The sequence below is a fragment of the Leptonychotes weddellii genome, chromosome 9, assembly GCF_054177405.1.
Source record: "Leptonychotes weddellii isolate Sample4059 chromosome 9, ASM5417740v2, whole genome shotgun sequence".
Taxonomy (NCBI): domain Eukaryota; kingdom Metazoa; phylum Chordata; class Mammalia; order Carnivora; family Phocidae; genus Leptonychotes; species Leptonychotes weddellii.
Window position 1 is genome coordinate 108,556,271 of NC_138377.1, and position 14,560 is coordinate 108,570,830.

The 14,560-nt window shown below is 42.4% G+C and overlaps 1 protein-coding gene across 1 annotated transcript in view; it reads left to right on the forward strand.

Annotated features, from left to right (window-relative positions):
* MTMR10 (myotubularin related protein 10) overlaps window positions 1-14,560 on the forward strand; it is a 51,048-nt gene that overhangs the window by 25,509 nt on the left and 10,979 nt on the right. The window contains exons 6-11 of the mRNA XM_081831500.1: window positions 3,086-3,176; window positions 10,106-10,277; window positions 10,925-11,012; window positions 11,094-11,182; window positions 13,094-13,224; window positions 14,446-14,515. Coding sequence (XP_081687626.1) covers window positions 3,086-3,176; window positions 10,106-10,277; window positions 10,925-11,012; window positions 11,094-11,182; window positions 13,094-13,224; window positions 14,446-14,515 — 641 coding nt within the window. The remainder of the gene's footprint in view (window positions 1-3,085; window positions 3,177-10,105; window positions 10,278-10,924; window positions 11,013-11,093; window positions 11,183-13,093; window positions 13,225-14,445; window positions 14,516-14,560) is intronic.

Below are 14,560 nucleotides of genomic sequence, written 5' to 3' on the forward strand. Positions count from 1 at the left end.
GTAACCCAGATAGCACAAGTGGTATGTGCCTTTATCTGGGTCCCCAAAGATGCCCCTTGCTTAGATTACATAGAAAGAAGTTATACACACTTGTAATTACACTACTCAGCACCAGCTTTAGTTCAGTTTGTGCCCCCCCCCCCCCCGCCCCCATCAGCCATTGTGCAGGTGATTGAACAGTTTCGGTTTCACAAGATTGTTACAGTCTTCTTGCAATGGAGATGCTATTAGACATACTCATTTGTTTCCTAACCTTTATAAATGTGATGTGCTATTCTAAAGGGCTTTTTAGAAATGGGCTACGTTGGGTTTGCCTAGCAGATAGGCTTTGTTTGTTTTTGCTTTGTGACCATAAACAACATACTCCATAATGATCTGTGAATTTCTTTTGTGTAAACAAGGCCTGTGGCTGCTTTCTAAATGTGTTAGACAACGTGATATGCTCGTTTCATTGGCTTAGAGCATTTTCCTTACTATGTTAGTAAATAATTTTGTCAACTAGTATTTTTAGCACAGCTGCTGTCGTGCACAAAGCACCTTCAGAAAGCTACTGAGGAAAAGCAAAAATGCAGAAGTCTTCAGGTCTTCACTCAGCTCTGCACAGAGAGGTCTTTCCTGGTCTCCTTCTCTAAATTATTAACTCACTCCCTTCTCTGCCTCACCATAACACCTCGTATCCCTCCCCTGCTGGACTTTTTTTTTTCCTTTAGCACTTACAATGATGTCACTTACTATCATTTCTTGTTTATTTTGTTTCATGTCTGTCTTCCCCCCTCATGATGCCGGGGATCTGCGCCTGTGTTGTTCATTGCTGCAGCCCCAGGGCTTTGGATGTGGTGGATGCGCAGGAAATACCTGTCGAATGAATGACAGAGGCAGCATCTCCCCTTGAGGGATTGAATTTAATGGTGGAAGTAAAACGAAGAGCCCCTATGCCCTTTTCAGCTACACTCAGAACTATGTCATGAATACTCTGAAACTCATTCAGCTACACAAGCACAGTAACGGAAGAGACCCTTTATATCAGAGCGGTGGTTGTTCAGAGAGAGCAGAAGGGTTTCTGCAGTTCATACTGTGAAATTGGCTCGGGCTAGGAGGGCCTGTGAAGAGATCGGAGTTGAACAGAGCAGGTAGTTTCCAGAGACAGCGTGGTTGACTCCGCAGTGCGGAAGGATTTCCCGGGCAGAGTGTGGCGGAGGAGGCGGCTGGGAGTAAGGCCGGCAGTACGTGCAAATGTGTTGTTCTCTGACAGAAGACCACTGAGGGAAGGGATGTCTGGTAGAGGAGAGCCAGCTTGGTGAAGAATCAAGAATGAGAAGATTTCTTTTATTAGGCAGGTATCTGGGAACCACAGCAGGTTATCTGGGGAGCAAACTTGTTGGTCAGAATTTCATTTTTAGAAGATACTTCTTAGGCATTGTGGATTTTTTTTTTTTTCCTTCCCAAAATGTAGGGAAGCTCACAGAGATGCCGAAAGGTGAGTATGGCTTAAGAATATGGCTGTGGTAGTGCAGAGAAATGGAACAAAAATGAATGATAATCTTGAGGAGAGTACAACGAAGCTTATAAACTACGTATGGTGCCGAGAGGAATAAGAAGTGGTCGAGGACTTCTTCAAGTACAGATTTCAGTACTTTGGCCGCTAGAAGAAGCTCTCTAGGGAAGACTTGGACAGATTAAGGATGGGAATGCAGATCACTGCCTCCTAATTGCATAAATGGGACTGTTCTGGAAAGCTTTCCTTGTAGTCAGTTAAATTGAGGTATTACATAAAAGTTTCAGGAATCTTTTGTTACTGTTTTTAGTCAAAACTAAAACTAGTGATAAACTCTGTCCTCTTATTTGTATATATATTCTAATTTAGTAAGACAGGAAACATTTATTCTATAGAAGACTTTTAATAATATATTTTAAACAAGAACTTGACACATAGTTACCTGTTACTAGAATTTGCACCAACCCTCTCAAACACCACTAATCGACATGGACTAACAATGAACTAAACTTTTCCTGCTTGCTCACTGTCAAAAGTATATTGTTCTGGCTTAATGCTTTTCCTTCTAAATGATATTTAACCTTTTTAAGTAAGATCCTCTCTTCTCTCCTTTCATATGTCTTAAATTTCTTCTTTCTGCTCCAATCATTTAAGAGTATTTTCTTCTGCAGTCTAGTCCAGGGCCTTGTCAACATAGGGCACTGTCCATCCTTCCTTCTCTCCAACGGCAGTTGGGAATAATATCAACCGTATTTCCATGTATGGAGCTTCTGCAGAGGCCAGGCACGCATTAAGACAATTAATCCTTACCATAGCCATAGGTATTATCTTCATTTTACAGTTGCATAAACCAAGGCTCAGAGAGATGAACTGATTTCATACCATTTACAGGGCAAGTGTTTGGTAGACCATGGGATTCAATTCCTGATCTATTCGATTGAGCACTTTCTCCACCCTAGATGTAGTCTCAAACCATTTTCTTAAACACAGTTGGTTTTTTTTGTGTGTTTTTTTTTTTAATTTACCTCTTTGAGCCACCCTGTACTTTTGGGTTTCTTGCTAATTTTCATTTTTTGTGATTGTAGCTTTCCTATTAAGTCTAGATTTTTTTTAATCCATGAGGTATGAACATTAAAATTTCATACCTTACATTAAGCCTTCAAGATTGCTGGTATTAAATCATTATAGTCCACCAAAAATGAAACTTTTTTTTAATCCTTTCTTTAGGAATACATATGTATATATATATATACACACGTCACTGCCTTTTTGGAGAATGCTTCTTTAGGTTTCAAGTTTCTTTTTTTGAATAAAATTACTTTCCTGTTGAAATTCAACTCAGCAAACACTTACTAAATACCATGTACTCCCTAAAGATTATAAACAGTGTCCTGGGGGCACAACAATGAATGAGATACCTGGCCTTAAGGAGCTCTTTCACATTCTAGGTTTAACAGAAAAAAACATGTAAATAAGTATCTATAATCACTGGCCCACCCAGGATGATGCTCCCAGTAATCAAGGCCTTATTGTACATTTCATTTAAATAAGTGTGTTAAAATCAAATTCTAAATGTAGAATTTTTCCTAGGTATGCCTTGCAATAGCTCATTATTCCCAGCCAACAGACCTCCAGCTACTCTTTGCATTTGAATATGTTGGGAAAAAATACCACAATTCAGGTAAATATGAAAATATTAAATATTGTGACTAACTTTACATTGTTTAAATTTTATTCTTATGTTTATCAGAGGCTTCCAAGTACATGAGCTTTAATGATTGTAGAATTATTAGCTTCATAACTGCTAGAGAAGAAAGCACTATATACTAAAAGAGACAATATTTGTTAGATTATTTCTTAGAAAGGGACCAGGAAGAACCTGTAAGCAGCTATAAACATAGGCTTATAAGAATCATGTGAGGTCTAGGGGCGCCTGGGTGGCTCAGTCGTTAAGCGTCTGCCTTCAGCTCAGGTCATGATCCCAGGGTCCTGGGATTGAGCCCCGTATCAGACTCCCTGCTCTTCGGGAAGCCCGCTTCTCCCTCCCACTCCCCCTGCTTGTGTTCCCTCTCTCGCTCTGTCTCTCTCTGTCAAATAAATAAACAAAATCTTAAAAAAAAAAAAAGAATCCTGTCAGATCTTTTACCTATGGTCCCTGGCTTATATTTTATGGTGAAGAAAGATCCCCCTCCTCCCACTTTTAATTGATAGCTTGAGTTGAAATAATCTCATCTTTTAAAGAAAACTGACAGAAAATTAAAAGGTATTTGAAATGCATGATGTTTTCTGACAGTGTGATTTCATGCAAAAGCTAAAGTGGTTAAACTTTTTAGTGGAGAGATCATCGAGATCATCAAAATACTGACTTTATATTTCTTAATAAGATTGATGAAAGGAAGAGGAGTGTTTGTCCAAAGGACAAGTATATTCTAGGCAGTTTTTGTAAAAGTAAAGTAGTACTGTTCATATGCTTACTGAATATGTAATTACTCAGTGATGACATCACCAAGGAAGATTCCAGATGATCATGTAATTCTGTACATTTCTTATATGCAAATGTAATTTTAATCAGCCATTTTTAAAAAACCTCATAAAAGGATAGAGGAGAAAAACAAAGGGGTCATGTCTCTTATTAGCCACTTGTGGATTAGGGACCACACATCGACTCAACCTACTAAGGCACGTGTTCTCCCACTATTATGGAAGAAAAATAATTATGTATTTACAAGGAAAGATCAGTTCACTCCAACATGGTCTGAACAGGGATCTTACAAATTACTAATTGTACTGGTCTTTCGTTTTATTATCTCAAAACATACTGTAGTAATTTAATCTATGAAATAAAAGCATATTTGAGTATCACTGTATTGTAAATACATTAAGATGTAGGAATAATACAGAGTATCTGCAGGTGCATATGGTATAAGTGTATTTTCACTACTTTAAAAGATACTTGTAAACACCATAGAGATGGTATGTGAAAGTCATGCTTTGCAGAAGGAGTAGCTTTTACCATACGGTGCTCTATTTGTAGAAATTGGAAGACAAAGTATTTGTAACTTAATTTTTCTTAGCAAAATGTAACCAATTGTAACTTAGGCTTGAGCAAAATAATTAATTTTTGAAGTTTATTTCTTAATATAAATTATAAAATTTACTTATTGTCTAAACATAAAAGTATTGTAGATCCTGCACTACTCATTAGGTGAATATTTCTTTGGATCATCATCAAGCTACAGACCATGATCATCAAGGTTATTTCCAATAAGATCCTCACCCACACTTGCAAGAGAGTAGCTGAAATGAAAGTTTCAAGAGGTCCAAGAGTTCTAAGAGTCTTTGATTCCCACTTAAATTTATTATACAGATCAATTCTTGATGCTATTTTTTTTTTCTAATAGAAATGATTCCGTCCAGGATATAGATCTATGATTTCCGCAGTAATGTAATGACCTGAGCTCAGCAAAGGCAGTAAACTTCATCATGCGTTTGGGAACCTGATGCCTCCTCTAGTTATTTTTCAGTTTTCCTCATCCATTCCTTATGGGCATCTCTGGGTTAATAATACTGCGAATAGTTATTCCACCCATAGCTCTTCTACTACTGGGTTTTCTTATTTACATCAGTCAGTTCTGTATGTCTTCTTATATGTAGCTTGTTGATAAAATTTGATAATTAATACTTAAAATATTCAGGAACACTTTTTTTATTACATCCTTCAGTCACCTCCTGCTTTGATAGGTACTTCATAAACCTAACACTGGGCCAGAGTTTTGTTAAGATTCCTCCTAGGGTAACACCCTTTAATATCCTTCCGTGCTGTTGCAGAAGCATAAACTGCATCCTTAAGATCAAAAGAAGCCTGAACTGTCCACACACTGCAGTCAGAATTCATTAATTTGTGAGTGAAAGATGCCCAATAATCCACTCTTGAACTTCTGGATGCCACCTTGATTCATTGGCTGGATTAAAGAATAAAGAAGTCCTTTTTGCAGGCAGGTAGGTGACAAAGCTGTTTCCACGAATAAGATTTGAAGTTAGAGGATGTCCCCTGCAGTTATCTAACGAAAGAATCTTTGAGATGGCCTTAGGCACTCTGAGGGTTTCTTCCATGTTCGGCATCCCTTGAGTGAGAACACCATCTCTGCAGAGCTCACCAGTCATCCAAGTACTTCTGTGAGGATCCTGAAGTAAAGGGACGGTGCATAGCACTGGGACCCCAGGTGTGGAGCCCCTCAGGGGGTGCTGGCACAGACAAACACAGTGGTTCTGGTTTTTTTCTTTTATAACTTGAAAGAAACCACAAGAACTCTGCTTTCCTCAGTCAGGTTATTATTGGGCAAATAATGTCACAAAAGTACAGACTGATCTTTGTGATAAAATTGATAAGATGTCAGATTATGCTTTCAGTCTGAAAAAGTTGGGACGCCTGGGGGGCTCAGTCAGTTAAGTGTCTACTCTTGATTTTCGGCTCAGGTCATGATCTCAGCATGGTGAGATCGCGAGCCCCACATCAGACTCTGCCCTGGGCGTGGAGCCTGCGTAAGATTCTCTCTCTCCCTCTTCCACTGCCCCTCCCCCTCTCTAAAAAGAAATAAAAGACAACCTCATGAAGTTATCTGCAGCCTCAGTGTTAGCAGCTCTACTCCATGGCAGACATTGAGCTTGCAAATGCTGTGATGTAATCTCAAGTTGTGTAGTCTCATGACAGAAGATGTACATTTTCAGTGGTTTATTTTATTTTGTAATTTTATCTTTTTTATTAACAAAGGCCTTGGTATTAGATTTTCCATTAAATGCTTATTTGAAAACCACTTACGGAGTATATAGTCCATTTGAAACTGTAGAAATTTTTGAAGTTTGTTGCCTGTCAGTTCTTTGAAGATTCTCAAGTGTAGCTATACATGGTTGTGATTGATCCTTTGGTCTCTTGAATACTGGTGGTTCCCATCCAGCCTCCTGTATCAGAATCCCTGGAGGAACTTTTAGAAATGCAGCCATCCCAGCTCTTCCCCAGGCCCAAAGTCCAAGTCTCCCAGTTAGAACCACTAAGTTGACTCACCCTGTTGAACTGAACATCACAGCTTTGTTTTTACCCTTGTCATCCTTTATGACTTGATTTCTGCAGTATCATCAAAGTGATAGGCTTTCTTCTCGTTTGTTGACCACTTTTATTGTCTTTGCTGTTGTTTGAGGCCATTCTAAATATAGATGGGGCTAGTTAAGTGGATAATTTCAGCACAGCATGGGATTAGACTTCTGAACTGTGTCGCAGAAGATAGCCCCGGTGGGGCGCCTGGGTGACTCAGTCGGTTGAGCGCATTCAAATACTCTTGATTTTAGTTTAGGTCATGATCTCAGGGTCCAGGGATCAAGCTCTGTGTTGGGCTCCGAGCTCAGTAGGAAGTCTGTTTGAGGATTCTTTCTCCCTCTCCCTCTGCACTCCCCCCCCCGCCCCCGGCTTGTGTGCACGTGCTCTCTCTCTCTCTCTCACTTTTGCTCTCTGTCAGACAAATAAATAAATCTTAAAAAAAAAGAAGAAGAAGAAGAAGATAGCCAAGGTCAGGAGTGCTTACGATCTAGTTTTCACGTTTAGTTGGCTGAGGAGCTGTCCTAAAACCTCAGGTAACTCTCAGGAAAGCTGGATCTTCCTAAGATGACTGATTTTGCCAGTGTGTTGCTGCACCTGTTAGTAAGTAACCCACTTGTAGAGCAGGCCACAGGCATCAGGCCTTTGGGACTTTCTGGAAAGCATTAGAATTTCCAGACTCTCTAATGTCAGATTAAGTATCTGCTATACATTCTCTAATAAGCTCTCACTGAAGACGATGTAGAATATATAACCTAGTCCTGGTTGTTGAGAAACGGACAACCAAAACCTGTAAAATAGTAAAATAGTGCAATATCCTGTAGTTTTTCCTCACCTGATGTTCAGAAAATTTGTCTTTTTGTGGTTAGATCTTGAGATTAAATCTTGGCTAGAGAAACAGTCTCATAAACTGTACGTCCTCAGCCTGGCTTACTAAAGTCTGTAACTTCAACACACTCAAAAGTATTCAGTTCTAGACTCCTAGTTGAGGGTATCCTGCCAAACTATTTACACAGCTCTTTAATAATGATGAATGTGCTCTTTATACTTCTTTTTTGGTGGTGGTTGTCTCATTGCGTGGCAAGGACCTCTGGTACAATGTTGAATAGTAATCAGGATAGCAGGCATCATTTCTGTTCCGGATTTTGATGAGGATGATGTTTACTGTGTGTTTCTGGTAATTACCCTTTATCAAGTAAGGAATTTCCCTTTTATTCCCAATTTACTGAAGTTTTTTTAAATTATGAGTAGGTGTTGAACTCGATCAAATATTTCTCTGCACTTTGAACTGATCATATGGGGTGTTTTTTTCCCCTTTAATTTGATCATATGATGAATTACTTATATTTTCTAATGTTGAATAGCTTTCTGTGGTTTTTGGTGTTCTGGAACACTGTGTAAAGTGACAGTTGCCTGGACATTCCAGGAAGGTTCTTCATCCTGGAGAGATTACAGCTCTCAAGTTCCTCAGCATACTTTCCAGTTGTAGCTACTCTGGAGAAGGCTTTAAGATGGAGTGGCACTCCAGGATATGTGCTTGGCTTTAGCCTTTTAATATTAAACAAGCTCTGCTGAAATCAGAATCACTGGGTAATTCTGATGCCACTTAAAGTGTAAAATTCAGAATTCCTAGCATGGTGCGTAAGACCCTTTCTAATCTAGAGTAGCACTGTCCAGGGAGGGAAATGTTCTCTCCTCTGCACTGTCTGGTATAGGACCCACTAGCCACATGCGGCTGTTGAGCACTGGAAATGTGGCTGGTACAACTGAGGACCTGCATTTTTTATTTTGTTTCAATTTAAATCCCACATGTGGCTAGTGGCTACTGTTTGGGCAGCAGAGGCCAAGGGTCTTGGCCCCACCTCATTTTCCAGCCTCTCTTCCACCATCCCTTGCATCCCTCATGCTCTAGCTGTATTTCATTACTTGATGTTATACAGTTATACCGTGTTTTTTGTGTTCTGCTCTGCCCAGCATGCCTACCTCCTCCTCATCTCACCAGCCACCTGGCAACATTTGGCTCATTCCTTATGTCTCTGTTCAGGTGTGGTCAGATCCTGGGGCCTCTCCTGCCCCAGCCTCCATCTCCAGTGAGCGCTCTCATTGCGCTTGTACATCCAGCTCACTGTGACCGGGGCTGAGCTTACCCTCCACTGTCTTGTTGGTGCTTTCAAGATACAGATAAAACCTTACTCATTTTTTAATTTTCAGGCCTTAGCACATGGGAGGCTCTCCAAAAATACCGGTCTTGCACCAGGTGTTAATAAATGGTCCACAGAAGTGGGCATGGCATGTTCGTGGGACAAGGAAGGGGTTTCCGTGGCTATGGGGGAGCATGGGGTTTAGGCAGTAATGAAAGGTCAGGTTGATTAAGAGCTTTTTAAGCAAAATTGTTTTGCTTCAGGAAGTTGGAAAATGAGCATGAGGGAAAGTTTGGGACAAGGGTATAGCATCATGAAAGCATGATTTTGGGGCATTGTGTCCTGTGCAGGCTGCGGGCTGGTTTGAGTGCTGCAGAACGTCGTGTCGCAGAGGTCAGGCCGGAGACTTGCCACCACCGTTGCGGCCTGTAGCCGTGAGACGCAGGACCAGGAAAGATTGTGCCGTCTGTCGCCCCAGTTTGCCAGGGTACATCAGGCTGACTGCTGAGACGCTCTCTTTCCCTCTGGTCACTCTGCTGGCCTTCCTGAGGCTGTGGGCATCTCCCAGAGGACAGCAGTTCTCAGTGAGAGAGGGCTCCTTGCTAAGGAAGTTCAAGTGTAGGCCCTCTGCTGAAATCCCCAGGTGGGAGTGGCCCTCTGGTGGAGTACAAGGAACCCTTGTGAGCTTATCAAAGGAAAATTGAGTAGATATAGGAGACCAAGAATTTTATAATGAGCCGTAGAAAAGAGTGGGGCATCAATATTAGAAGGATGAAAGATTTGGTCGAGAACGGACATGATTGGATGCGTTCATTGCTCTAGGCAAAACATGTGGAAAAAATGAACAGTGATTTGAATTTACCCCACAGTTTAGGGCAGGGGGATGAGGGAGGCTCATGAGTGGCTTCCGTGGAATGGTAGGGATAGAAGATCATGGAAAAGGAGAAAATCTGGCCAGCAGGCATTGTTCATCATTTTGGGAAGATGGTCAGTAACAGGGAGGAGGGAAAAATGCATGTATATGGCACCGTAGCTGGAGTGGTGCAGCTTGGTCAAATGAAAGTCTTTTCAGAATCAAGGTGACCTGTGTTTGAAGGTAGGCGAGAGAGAGCCAGTAGAAGGACAGAAAAGTTAACGGTGCTGAAGGAGTCAGGAAAGAGCTGGGTGAGGGCGAGACAAAATGAGTTCTGACAAGAGGAGGCTGCCTCTTTCTCAGGACCGTTGGGAGCAGTCGGAACATCTGAGGGAGACTGGAAAGACGCACAGGGAGGAGCCGTCCCATCCGAGTGTGTTCCTGACAGGAGGCGCTGAGAGAGGAGAGGGCATGTGGGACGAAATGTGACCTTGAAACAAAACTAATAATACTGCTTTTTCTCGTAGCCAATAAAATTAATGGAATACCCTCAGGAGGTGGCCGGGGGGCTGGTGGTGGCAGCATCCAAAACACTCCGCTCTTCGAAACGTACTCAGACTGGGACCGAGAAATGAAGCGGACAGGTGCTTCCGGATGGAGAGTTTGTTCTATTAACGAGGGTTACATGATATCCACTTGGTAAGTCCAGTTTTAACAACCTTATTTATAGCTGGGAATGACTTCTTATGAATAAGAATCAAACTCTGCTCTCTGATAACTTTATCACGTTACCGTGAATGGAATATTTGTTTTTAGTAGTGCTTTCATGAATATTTTAAAGATAAGGGAAGAAGAGAGAAAGGGAGGATGTGTTACGGCGCAGTGAGCCTGCCCACTAGGAATTGCTGTCCAGGCAGTGTCCTGGAGTCTGGGTGTCTTTTGGGGATGAGAACGGTTAGAAGAGGGAGATAAGGAACTAAAGCTCCTTGGATTTGTGGGTCTGGTTTGGTTTTGTCTTTTGTGCCGTTTGTCCTTACCCATAGAGAACAAAGGTGGACATGTTTTTCAGAAACTGAATACATCTTTGATTAAAAATCACTTCGGAGAATATTTCAGACATCTCCTTTGGATAGTTTCCTCTGCTATAATTATAAGTTTTGTGGTAACTGACCAAATGATACAGGTTTTAGACAGAGCTGTCTAGGGTCAGCCTTGTCTTCCATGGTAGATGCCATGTGGCCGCCAAGTAGGGTACACATTAAATGGGGATAAATGTGTATATATGGGATCTGCAGAGCACACTTATCTGCCTAAAGCACAGGAACGGTTTGCTTTTTCTTCTCCAGCCTTCCAGAATACTTTGTAGTGCCAAGTTCTTTAGCAGACCAAGACCTGAAGATCTTTTCCCATTCTTTTGTTGGAAGAAGGATGCCAGTAAGTGATGTCTGTTGGGTTTCATTCACGTCAATGTCCTTTTCTTCTCCCAGTCAAGTAAAGGCTCTGCTTCCCTCCTAGCTCTGGTGCTGGAGCCACTCTAATGGCAGCGCTCTTGTGCGAATGGCCCTCATAAAGGATGTGCTGCAACAGAGGAAAATTGACCAGAGGTAACCAAGACATGGCCATTGTTACTTTGGACATTTTTAGTTGTCATAAATGAGTAAACTCCTGACTGCTTGAAAATAGTTGGAAAACGGCATAGTTTTATTAGTTAGCACCATATATTCTATATAAGAATTACCATTTTGAAAAAAATGTACATATATTAAAATTAACATTTAAGTTATACTAAATATAACTTAACTCTTTGGCTTATAAGACACTGGAAGATCGGGACGCCTGGGTGGCTCAGTCGGTTAAGCGTCTGCCTTCGGCTCGGGATATGATCCCAGGGTGCTGGGATCAAGCCTCACGTCGGGCTCCCTGCTCAGTGGGGAGCCTGCTTCTCCCTCTCCCTCTACCCGTCCCCCTGCTCTGTCTCTCTTTCTCTCAAATAAATAAAACCTTAAAAAAAAAAAGACCCTGGAGGATCTTAACATTGCTGACATCTTGCTATAACAGTGTCGCCTTTAGCATACTTCCAAAGTGCAGTGATTTCCAGTTGAGATATTTCAGGATAAATCAGACTTTTCTATTAGTTCAGTGTGTCTTAGGTCTTAGAGTCACAGTAGCTTAGATGGTGGTTTTAATTAGCTACCACAAACAAGTTTGGCATCGCCTGCTGAAGTCACCAGTGATCTCCGTGTCGTTAAAGCAATAGGCATTGGGCAGTCGGCGGGCATCACTGCTGGTCTGTCTGTCCCTAAAGCGCTCTGAGTCCTAGGCGCCTGCTCCTTCCCACTCTCCTGCAGCCCCTCTTCCTCACCGGCGCTCTGTGCCCTCTGCAGCCCTGGCTCTGCAAACATGACCTAGAATCTGTCTGAGGCCACTGCTTCCCAGTCTGTATTTCCTTCCTACAGAAGCCCATCTGTGGCTGTGGCTTCAGTGACCATCAAATTTCTCTCTCTAATGGGACATCTTCCGTGGAAGTCTCAAAGGCCCTTGAAACTCATGATGTTCAAACTCAGACTCCAGCATACAGGCACCACGCCTTCTCCCAGCCATTGTTCATTCAGCACTCAGGAAATACCTGCCATATCAGATACTTGTTCAGTACTCTATAAACGAGGAGCAAAGGAACAGATCTTAGAAAACTGGCTCAGAGAGCCTCAAATTGTGTATCACACCCTGTTATGAGTAGAGCCAGGTCTTAGGGTGTTTTCCACACTGCCATACCTAAGAAAGCCATGTTTGCTGAAGCAAATAGCCGGCAAGTGACCCGCAGACGAGCCTTCAGGTTTCTGGAAAGGACGGTGACTGGCTTCACGTCATCTCTGACGGAGTTTTTACCTCGGTCCTGTTGAAACTGACCTGTCTGTTGTGTCGGGGGCGCTGCTGGGCCAGAGTTCATTCTGGACCCTCACAGCCAGTGCACGTTTCGTCTTTTAACTTTATTAAGTGCAAATTGTTTTAATTCCTTTGTTTTTCCAGCTGTGCCACCCTTCATAAGTAAGACACGTTCTCTGCGCTGTCCAAGCTCTCTCCAGCCCTTTCTCCTTAGACACATCAGCTCAGCTCCACTGGCCTTCTCTAGGTTTCTGCACAGCCAAGCTTGGGTCCACCACAGGACTTTTGCCCTTACTGTCCCTCTGCGTTTAGAACACTTACCCACAGATCTTGCATGGCTCCTAGGCATTTGGGTTTTGGCTTCAGTGTTGTTTTCACAGAAAAGCCTTCCCAGCCACGTGACTTGAACTAGCCTGCTTCCACTCGGTGGCGCCACCATGGCATTCACGCCAGCCTGTGACTTTCTCATCTACCCTCCCACCACCACCAGGCTCGGAAGCCCCGTGAGAGCAGAGGCCCGACCGGTCTTGTTCATCTGTCTCCAGCTCTTAGAGTAGTGCCTTAGCCCATAATAGATCTTCAAAAAATATGTGTGGCATGAATGAATGACTCAAGGATTTTGTCTTTATTAGGATTTGTAATGCAATTACTAAAAGTCATCCACAGAGAAGTGATGTTTACAAATCAGATTTGGATAAGACCTTGCCCAATATCCACGAAATACAGGCGGCTTTTGTGAAACTTAAGCAACTATGCGTTAATGGTAATTTCATTTTTATTTGTGTGTGTGTGTGTGTCTGTATGTATGTATGTATGTATATAGTGAACTGGGGATACAGCATTGCATGAGATATGTCAGAAAAAGTGACATTCCTTGAAAATATAGAAATAGATATATTTAGGTAGAGGCTCATTGAAATATCTGTACAAATTATTGTATGTGACAATATCAGAAGCTCTCAGAAAATGAAGTTTAAACTGCTTTTTGTTTTGGAGGAAAGAAAGAAACCAATGAAATCACTTTCAAAGCATGAACTGTTGTGGTAGGATCCTTTTGTAAAAGTGCCAAGAGAACGACGAGCTACCTTACGGACAAACATATTAAGATTTTAATGCAGACAGTTGCGTTTTGAGATACGGGACTTGACACGGATTTCAGACAGCCGTGTTGTAATCTGTGCGGCCTTGGAGTTCTAATCATGTGTTTGAGCAGGTGCTTCTCAGGTGCTTTCACTGTGTCCCGGGGTGGGTGTGACTCACACAAAAGCATCTTTGGCGAGAAGTGAGTCCTCCCTGAAGGGCACCCAGAACCTCCCATTACCCAGGAGCCAGGAAAGGCGGTCACTGGGGCGGGTCTGCAACAACGAGGGGGCGCTGGCCTGGAAGGAGAGCTGGCGGGGGGTTGTTAAAAAAGTACAGTGACATGAATGATTATCAGCCGTCTGATAAGTGGAATGTGAGTAGAGCCTGGAGTTCGTGAGGTGAGAGACACCTTGAGACCGGCCAGGCAGGACTGGGGAGGGCATGCAGGCCCTGCCGGGAAGGTGCCCTCATTCCTGCCGTGGTCACGGAAACCATGCGCGGGAGGCAGTGTGGGCAGCAGGGGAGGGGGAGAGAAGCAGGGAGGGCAGGGCTTGCAGGCAGGAAGCTGTGAGCGGGGGCTCCAGAATCCAGGCATGGGCTCATCAGGAAAGCGGGAACCACTGGCTCTTAGGAGGATTTCCCTGAGAGCCAGAGTGAAGGAAACCAAGGCCCAGGGGAATCCTTGTTTTGTTTTTTATAGAATCATAACATGTCTCTTCATGTTTATATTGTTAAATGAAAATGCATAATACTTTCTTAAAGCCAGTTTTTAAATATGGAAAATCTGTGACATGTATCGCTTAAAACGTGACCACATCAAATTGTTTAAAAAGCCTAAACGTGTGTATACATACGTTATATGTATGTGTGTATGTATATATAATTGGCATATTTATTGCAGAGCCTTTTGAAGAAACTGAAGAAAAATGGTTGTCTTCACTGGAGAATACTCGGTGGTTAGAATATGTAAGGTTTGTACAACTACTTTCCTTTTTTTTCCCCTTAACTTTTATTTT